The 10000-nt window shown below is 49.5% G+C and overlaps 1 protein-coding gene across 4 annotated transcripts in view; it reads left to right on the top strand.

Annotated features, from left to right (window-relative positions):
• The window catches only part of LOC124034729 (PDZ domain-containing protein 2-like), a 139140-nt gene that overhangs the window by 77169 nt on the left and 51971 nt on the right, over positions 1-10000 (top strand). For all 4 annotated transcript variants that reach the window (XM_046348218.1, XM_046348216.1, XM_046348217.1 and 1 more), the window contains exon 7: positions 5289-5437. In XM_046348218.1, the coding sequence (XP_046204174.1) occupies positions 5289-5437 (149 nt within the window). The remainder of the gene's footprint in view (positions 1-5288; positions 5438-10000) is intronic.

The raw sequence follows: 10000 nt of genomic DNA, 5'->3' as shown, positions 1-10000 counted from the left end.
ATGTGTAGCCTCTGTGTTTTCTCTCAGGCTATTGAACCAGGACCTAGTTGATGATGTGTAGCCTCTGTGTTTTCTCTCAGGCTATTGAACCAGGACCTGGTTGATGATGTGTAGCCTCTGTGTTTTCTCTCAGGCTATTGAACCAGGACCTAGTTGATGATGTGTAGCCTCTGTGTTTTCTCTCAGGCTATTGAACCAGGACCTGGTTGATGATGTGTAGCCTCTGTGTTTTCTCTCAGGCTATTGAACCAGGACCTAGTTGATGATGTGTAGCCTCTGTGTTTTCTCTCAGGCTATTGAACCAGGACCTAGTTGATGATGTGTAGCCTCTGTGTTTTCTCTCAGGCTATTGAACCAGGACCTAGTTGATGATGTGTAGCCTCTGTGTTTTCTCTCAGGCTATTGAACCAGGACCTAGTTGATGATGTGTAGCCTCTGTGTTTTCTCTCAGGCTATTGAACCAGGACCTAGTTGATGATGTGTAGCCTCTGTGTTTTCTCTCAGGCTATTGAACAAGGACCTAGTTGATGATGTGTAGCCTCTGTGTTTTCTCACAGGCTATTGAACCAGGACCTAGTTGATGATGTGTAGCCTCTGTGTTTTCTCTCAGGCTATTGAACCAGGACCTAGTTGATGATGTGTAGCCTCTGTGTTTTCTCTCAGGCTATTGAACCAGGACCTAGTTGATGATGTGTAGCCTCTGTGTTTTCTCTCAGGCTATTGAACCAGGACCTAGTTGATGATGTGTAGCCTCTGTGTTTTCTCTCAGGCTATTGAACCAGGACCTAGTTGATGATGTGTAGCCTCTGTGTTTTCTCTCAGGCTATTGAACCAGGACCTAGTTGATGATGTGTAGCCTCTGTGTTTTCTCTCAGGCTATTGAACCAGGACCTAGTTGATGATGTGTAGCCTCTGTGTTTTCTCTCAGGCTATTGAACCAGGACCTAGTTGATGATGTGTAGCCTCTGTGTTTTCTCTCAGGCTATTGAACCAGGACCTAGTTGATGATGTGTAGCCTCTGTGTTTTCTCTCAGGCTATTGAACCAGGACCTAGTTGATGATGTGTAGCCTCTGTGTTTTCTCTCAGGCTATTGAACCAGGACCTAGTTGATGATGTGTAGCCTCTGTGTTTTCTCTCAGGCTATTGAACCAGGACCTAGTTGATGATGTGTAGCCTCTGTGTTTTCTCTCAGGCTATTGAACAAGGACCTAGTTGATGATGTGTAGCCTCTGTGTTTTCTCACAGGCTATTGAACCAGGACCTAGTTGATGATGTGTAGCCTCTGTGTTTTCTCTCAGGCTATTGAACCAGGACCTAGTTGATGATGTGTAGCCTCTGTGTTTTCTCTCAGGCTATTGAACCAGGACCTGGTTGATGATGTGTAGCCTCTGTGTTTTCTCTCAGGCTATTGAACCAGGACCTAGTTGATGATGTGTAGCCTCTGTGTTTTCTCTCAGGCTATTGAACCAGGACCTGGTTGATGATGTGTAGCCTCTGTGTTTTCTCTCAGGCTATTGAACCAGGACCTAGTTGATGATGTGTAGCCTCTGTGTTTTCTCTCAGGCTATTGAACCAGGACCTAGTTGATGATGTGTAGCCTCTGTGTTTTCTCTCAGGCTATTGAACCAGGACCTAGTTGATGATGTGTAGCCTCTGTGTTTTCTCTCAGGCTATTGAACCAGGACCTAGTTGATGATGTGTAGCCTCTGTGTTTTCTCTCAGGCTATTGAACCAGGACCTAGTTGATGATGTGTAGCCTCTGTGTTTTCTCTCAGGCTATTGAACAAGGACCTAGTTGATGATGTGTAGCCTCTGTGTTTTCTCACAGGCTATTGAACCAGGACCTAGTTGATGATGTGTAGCCTCTGTGTTTTCTCTCAGGCTATTGAACCAGGACCTAGTTGATGATGTGTAGCCTCTGTGTTTTCTCTCAGGCTATTGAACCAGGACCTAGTTGATGATGTGTAGCCTCTGTGTTTTCTCTCAGGCTATTGAACCAGGACCTAGTTGATGATGTGTAGCCTCTGTGTTTTCTCTCAGGCTATTGAACCAGGACCTAGTTGATGATGTGTAGCCTCTGTGTTTTCTCTCAGGCTATTGAACCAGGACCTAGTTGATGATGTGTAGCCTCTGTGTTTTCTCTCAGGCTATTGAACCAGGACCTAGTTGATGATGTGTAGCCTCTGTGTTTTCTCTCAGGCTATTGAACCAGGACCTAGTTGATGATGTGTAGCTGCTGTGTTTTCTCTCGTCTACTGATGATTAGATACTTCAGTTGTAAGTGGCTCTGTTGCGCTCCCATTCGACAGTTCAGAGACAACATTAGTTAGCACTCCTCTTACAAAGTTACACTAGCCTATATATACAAATGTAAACGTCCCCAGTGTTGCATGGGCTCATGGTTGTCTTGCTATTAACTACACAGGCTGTGTGACCTTGGTCGACTCGTATCAACATCTCTGACTGAGTAGGCTAAATAAATACAACAGAACACTGATGAAGGAAAAAGGCTGGGCAGAGCTGGTGGCTGAGTGGTACCGGAGCGAGAGAGAAGGCAGATACTCCAAGCACTCCACTCCTCTCTCCACTCCTCTCTCCACTCCTCTCTCTCCATTCCAGCTCCACTCCTCTCTCCATTCCAGCTCCACTCCTCTCTACATTCCTCTCTCCACTCCTCTCTCCACTCCTCTCTCCATTCCTCTCTCCACTCCTCTCTCCACTCCTCTCTCCACTCCTCTCTCCACTCCTCTCTCCATTCCTCTCTCCATTCCTCTCTCCACTCCTCTCTCCATTCCAGCTCCACTCCTCTCTCCACTCCTCTCTCCATTCCAGCTCCACTCCTCTCTCCATTCCAGCTCCACTCCTCTCTCCATTCCTCTCTCCATTCCAGCTCCACTCCTCTCTCCACTCCTCTCTCCACTCCTCTCTCCATTCCAGCTCCACTCCTCTCTCCATTCCTCTCTCCATTCCAGCTCCACTCCTCTCTCCACTCCTCTCTCCATTCCTCTCTCCATTCCTCTCTCCACTCCTCTCTCCACTCCTCTCTCCATTCCAGCTCCACTCCTCTCTCCATTCCTCTCTCCATTCCAGCTCCACTCCTCTCTCCACTCCTCTCTCCATTCCTCTCTCCATTCCTCTCTCCACTCCTCTCTCCATTCCTCTCTCCACTCCTCTCTCCACTCCTCTCTCCATTCCAGCTCCACTCCTCTCTCCACTCCTCTCTCCACTCCTCTCTCCATTCCAGCTCCACTCCTCTCTCCACTCCTCTCTCCACTCCTCTCCCCACTCCTCTCCCCACTCCTCTCTCCACTCCTCTCTCCACCCCTCTCTCCATTCCAGCTCCACTCCTCTCTCCACTCCTCTCTCCACTCCTCTCTCCACTCCTCTCTCCATTCCTCTCTCCACTCCAGCTCCACTCCTCTCTCCACTCCTCTCTCCATTCCAGCTCCACTCCTCTCTCCATTCCTCTCTCCATTGCAGCTACACTCCTCTCTCCATTCCAGCTCCACTCCTCTCTCCACTCCTCTCTCCATTCCAGCTCCACTCCTTTCTCCACTCCTCTCTCCATTCCAGCTCCACTCCTTTCTCCACTCCTCTCTCCATTCCAGATCCACTCCTCTCTCCATTGCAGCTACACTCCTCTCTCCATTCCAGATCCACTCCTCTCTCCATTCCAGCTCCACTCCTCTCTCCTCTCTTATAATGTCATTGATCCTCATTAAAGGGGATGATAGTTCTAATGTCATTGTTCCTCATTAAAGGGGAGGATAGTTCTAATGTCATTGTTCCTCATTAAAGGGGAGGATAGTTCTAATGTCATTGTTCCTCATTAAAGGGGAGGATAGTTCTAATGTCATTGTTCCTCATTAAAGGGGAGGATAGTTCTAATGTCATTGTTCCTCATTAAAGGGGAGGATAGTTCTAATGTCATTGTTCCTCATTAAAGGGGATGATAGTTCTAATGTCATTGATCCTCATTTAAAGGGGAGGATAGTTATAATGTCATTGTTCCTCATTAAAGGGGAGGACAGTTCTAATGTCATTGTTCCTCATTAAAGGGGAGGATAGTTCTAATGTCATTGTTCCTCATTAAAGGGGAGGATAGTTCTAATGTCATTGTTCCTCATTAAAGGGGATGATAGTTCTAATGTCATTGATCCTCATTAAAGGGGAGGATAGTTATAATGTCATTGGGCCTCATTAAAGGGGAGGACAGTTCTAATGTCATTGTTCCTCATTAAAGGGGAGGACAGTTCTAATGTCATTGATCCTCATTAAAGGGGAGGACAGTTCTAATGTCATTGATTCTCATTAAAGGGGAGGATAGTTCTAATGTCATTGTTCCTCATTAAAGGGGAGGACAGTTCTAATGTCATTGATCCTCATTAAAGGGGGGAGGACAGTTCTAATGTCATTGTTCCTCATTAAAGGGGAGGATAGTTCTAATGTCATTGTTCCTCATTAAAGGGGAGGATAGTTCTAATGTCATTGATCCTCATTAAAGGGGAGGATAGTTCTAATGTCATTGTTCCTCATTAAAGGGGATGATAGTTCTAATGTCATTGATCCTCATTAAAGGGGAGGATAGTTATAATGTCATTGTTCCTCATTAAAGGGGAGGACAGTTCTAATGTCATTGTTCCTCATTAAAGGGGAGGACAGTTCTAATGTCATTGATCCTCATTAAAGGGGAGGACAGTTCTAATGTCATTGATTCTCATTAAAGGGGAGGATAGTTCTAATGTCATTGTTCCTCATTAAAGGGGAGGACAGTTCTAATGTCATTGATCCTCATTAAAGGGGAGGACAGTTCTAATGTCATTGATCCTCATTAAAGGGGAGGATAGTTCTAATGTCATTGTTCCTCATTAAAGGGGAGGATAGTTCTAATGTCATTGATCCTCATTAAAGGGGAGGATAGTTCTAATGTCATTGATCCTCATTAAAGGGGAGGACAGTTCTAATGTTTGGTTTGACTGGCTGTCCTCCAGTAAAGATTATACAAACCGTGTTAACCTCTGTCATTGACGACAGCAGTTACCCACTGGGCACACCCTGGTTGAATCATGTTGTGTCCATTATGTTGAACCAACGTGGAATATACGTGGAATTGACGTCTGTGCCCAGTGGATAATTATGCCATGTTATTTCATGTCCCTGAAAGTGGTGAATAAAATTGAGGTCACGTTTAGACAAATACAGGGGCATGAGGCTCTATAATACGGTGAAGATGGAAGAAGATGATTCGACTGTGAGGCTTCATGTCTTTTCATGCCATTTGTTTCAGGGGGCGGTAGTCGCCTGGAGTCTGTTGGAGAGGATGACGAGCTGATCGTGGAGAATGGAGAGGAGGGAAGTGAAATGGTGGAGAAACCGACACGAGGGGGACGCAAACACTCCTTGCCTCAGCAGTTAGACACTGTGGGCGTCCGACAGGTCAGTCGGTCAAAGGGTACAGGAGCAGAGGTCAGGGGTCGCCAGGTCAGTTTCTGGTGGAAGGTGTTATTCATGCAGGTTGCAATGTACAATGTTCATGGCTAGAAGGGATATGGTTTATGTGATGTCAAACTCCCACAAGAGTCTGAAACTTGTCTGCCGAAGTTGTCTGCCGAAGTTGGGACTTGAAGGAGTGTTCAGAATCAATTTTCTTTTGATCAAAGTATGGGGTTTTTTCTTCACAAAAATGTAGACATTTTTGGTGAAAATCACTATGATCACAGTGCTGGTACGGAGTCTAGTTGATAGGTAATCGACTAGCTGGTCTGTTCCCCGGACTCAGTGTGTAGGGATTTATACAATGCTTCAACAAGGCTATTGAACTTGACATTGGGAGCATACTTAAATTCACAGAGGACACCGGATAAGACAGGAGAAATACTCCAGATATAACAAACTGACCCCAGCCCCCCGACACACAAACTACTGCAGCATAAATACTGGAGGCTGAGACAGGAGGGGTCGGGAGACACTGTGACCCCGTCCAACGATACCCCCCGGAAAGGGCCAAACAGGAAGGATATAACCCCACCCACTTTGATAAAGCACAGCCTCCACACCACTAGAGGGATATCTTCAACCACCAACTTACCATCCTGAAACAAGGCCGAGTATAGCCCACAAAGATCTACGCCACGGCACAACCCAAAGGGGGGCGCCAACCCAGACAGGAAGATCACATCAGTGACTCAACCCACTCAAGTGACACACCCCTCCCAGGGACGGTATGAGAGAGCCCCAGTAAGCCAGTGATTCAGTCCCTGTATTAGGGTTAGAGGCAGAGAATCCCAGGGGAAAGAGGGGAACCGGCCAGGCAGAGACAGCAAGGGCGGTTCGTTGCTCCAGAGCCTTTCCGTTCACCTTCACACCCCTGGGCCAGACTACACTCAATCATATGACCCACTGAAGAGATGAGTCTTCAGTAAAGACTTAAAGGTTGAGACCGAGTCTGCGTCTCTCACATGGGTAGGCAGACCATTCCATAAAAATGGAGCTCTATAGGAGAAAGCCCTGCCTCCAGCTGTTTTCTTAGGAATTCTAGGGACGTAAGGAGGCCTACATCTTGTGACCGTAGCGTACGTGTAGGTATGTACGGCAGGACCAAATCAGAGAGGTAGGTAGGAGCAAGCCCATGTAATGCTTTGTAGGTTAGCAGTAAAACCTTGAAATCAGCCCTTGCTTTGACAGGAAGCCAGTGTAGAGAGGCTAGCACTGGAGTAATATGATCAAATTCTTTGGTTCTAGTCAGGACTCTAAGCAGCAGTATTTAGCACTAACTGAAGTTTATTTAGTGCTTTATCCGGGTAGCCGGAAAGTAAAGCATTGCAGTAGTCTAACCTAGAAGTGACAAAGCATGGATGAATTTTTCTGCATCATTTTTGGACAGAAAGTTTCTGATTTTTGCAATGTTATGTAGATGGAAAAAAGCTCGTTAAAACAGTCTTGAAATGTTCGTCAAACAACAGCAGAGGTCAACGGGTGAAGCTCAAGGAATAATGTACTATCCCCACGGTGGAATTTCCCCGTGAAGAGGAAGTGGATTAAGCCCGACCTGTGGTGCTCAGCTACCGCCTCTGAAGACCTGAAGTCTCATTGGGACCATTCTTACTTAGGGATCTAAAATAATCCCCATCATTCAATAAAAGCCGTGTTTCCCTTGAAGGTTTAACAGAAATGTACCCTAACTTCCCCCATCTCCCACGTTCTCCATCTCTCCCATCTCCCACGTTCTCCATCTCTCCCATCTCCCACGTTCTCCATCTCTCCCATCTCCCACGTTCTCCATCTCTCCCATCTCCCACGTTCTCCATCTCTCCCATCTCCCACGTTCTCCATCTCTCCCATCTCCCACGTTCTCCATCTCTCCCATCTCCCACGTTCTCCATCTCTCCCATCTCCCACGTTCTCCATCTCTCCCATCTCCCACGTTCTCCATCTCTCCTCTCTCCCACGTTCTCCATCTCTCCCATCTCTCCCACGTTCTCCATCTCTCCCATCTCCCACGTTCTCCATCTCCCACGTTCTCCATCTCTCCCATCTCCCACGTTCTCCATCTCTCCCATCTCCCACGTTCTCCATCTCTCCCATCTCCCACGTTCTCCATCTCTCCCATCTCCCACGTTCTCCATCTCTCCCATCTCCCACGTTCTCCATCTCTCCCATCTCCAACGTCTCCATCTCTCCCATCTCCCACGTCTCCATCTCTCCCATCTCCCACATTCTCCATCTCTCCCATCTCCCACATCTCCATCTCTCCCATCTCCCACGTTCTCCATCTCTCCCATCTCTCCCACGTTCTCCATCTCTCCCAACTCCCACGTTCTCCATCTCTCCCATCTCCCACGTTCTCCATCTCTCCCATCTCCCACGTTCTCCATCTCTCCCATCTCCCACGTTCTCCATCTCTCCCATCTCCCACGTTCTCCATCTCTCCCATCTCCCACGTTCTCCATCTCTCCCATCTCCCACGTTCTCCATCTCTCCCATCTCCCACGTTCTCCATCTCTCCCATCTCCCACGTTCTCCATCTCTCCCATCTCCAACGTCTCCATCTCTCCCATCTCCCACGTCTCCATCTCTCCCATCTCCCACGTCTCCATCTCTCCCATCTCCCACGTTCTCCATCTCTCCCATCTCCCACATTCTCCATCTCTCCCATCTCTCCCACGTTCTCCATCTCTCCCAACTCCCACGTTCTCCATCTCTCCCATCTCCCACGTTCTCCATCTCTCCTCTCTCCCACGTTCTCCATCTCTCCCATCTCCCACGTTCTCCATCTCTCCCATCTCCCACGTCTCTATCTCTCCCATCTCCCACGTTCTCCATCTCTCCCATCTCTCCCATCTCCCACGTCTCTCCCATCTCTCCCATCTCCCACGTTCTCCATCTCTCCCATCTCCCACTTTCTCCATCTCTCCCATCTCCCACGTTCTCCATCTCTCCTCTCTCCCACGTTCTCCATCTCTCCCATCTCCCACGTTCTCCATCTCTCCCATCTCCCACGTCTCCATCTCTCCCATCTCCCACGTCTCCATCTCTCCCATCTCCCACGTTCTCCATCTCTCCCATCTCCCACGTCTCTATCTCTCCCATCTCCCACGTTCTCCATCTCTCCCATCTCTCCCACGTTCTCCATCTCTCCCATCTCCCACGTTCTCCATCTCTCCCATCTCCCACGTTCTCCATCTCCCCACTCTCCCACGTTCTCCATCTCTCCCATCTCCCACGTTCTCCATCTCTCCCATCTCCCACGTTCTCCATCTCTCCCATCTCCCACGTTCTCCATGTCTCCCATCTCCCACGTTCTCCATCTCTCCCATCTCCCACGTTCTCCATCTCTCCCATCTCCCACGTCTCACCCATCTCCCCCATCTCCCACGTTCTCCATCTCTCCCATCTCCCCCATCTCTCCGTCTCCCCATCTCCCACGTTCTCCATCTCCCCCATCTCTCCGTCTCCCCATCTCCCACGTTCTCCATCTCTCCCATCTCCCCCATCTCTCCGTCTCCCCTCTCCCATGTCTCTCCGTCTCTCCATCTCTCCCATCTCCCACGTCTCTCCGTCTCTCCATCTCTCCCATCTCCCACGTCTCTCCGTCTCCCCATCTCTCCTCTCTCCCACGTCTCTCCGTCTCCCCATCTCTCCTCTCTCCCACGTCTCTCCGTCTCCCCATCTCTCCTCTCTCCCACGTCTCTCCGTCTCCCCATCTCTCCTCTCTCCCACGTCTCTCCGTCTCCCCATCTCTCCTCTCTCCCACGTCTCTCCGTATCCCCATCTCTCCCCTCTCCCACATCTCTCCTCTCTCCCACGTCTCTCCATCTCCCCCATCTCTCCTCTCTCCCACGTCTCTCCATCTCCCCATCTCTCCTCTCTCCCACGTCTCTCCATCTCCCCATCTCTCCTCTCTCCCACGTCTCTCCGTCTCCCCATCTCTCCCCTCTCCCACATCTCTCCTCTCTCCCACGTCTCTCCATCTCCCCATCTCTCCTCTCTCCCACGTCTCTCCGTCTCCCCATCTCTCCTCTCTCCCACGTCTCTCCGTCTCCCCATCTCTCCCCTCTCCTACATCTCTCCTCTCTCCCACGTCTCACCATCTCCCCATCTCTCCCATCTCCCACATCTTTCCGTCTCCCCCGTCTCTCCATCTCCCCATCTCTCCCCTCTCCCACATCTCACCGTCTCCCACGTCTCTCCGTCTTCCCATCTCTCCCCTCTCCCACGTCTCTCCGTCTCCCCATCTCTCCTCTCTCCCACGTCTCTCCGTCTCCCCATCTCTCCCCTCTCCCACATCTCCCATCTCTCCTCTCTCCCACGTCTCTCCGTCTCCCCATCTCTCCTCTCTCCCACGTCTCTCCGTATCCCCATCTCTCCCCTCTCCCACATCTCTCCTCTCTCCCACGTCTCTCCATCTCCCCATCTCTCCTCTCTCCCACGTCTCTCCCCTCTCCCACATCTCTCCTCTCTCCCACGTCTCTCCATCTCCCCATCTCTCCTCTCTCCCAC

The sequence above is a fragment of the Oncorhynchus gorbuscha genome, linkage group LG04 (assembly GCF_021184085.1).
Source record: "Oncorhynchus gorbuscha isolate QuinsamMale2020 ecotype Even-year linkage group LG04, OgorEven_v1.0, whole genome shotgun sequence".
In the NCBI taxonomy this organism is placed as follows: Eukaryota; Metazoa; Chordata; class Actinopteri; order Salmoniformes; family Salmonidae; genus Oncorhynchus; species Oncorhynchus gorbuscha.
The sequence above is the reverse complement of the archived record's forward strand: the minus strand, read 5'-3'. Positions and strand labels throughout refer to the sequence as shown.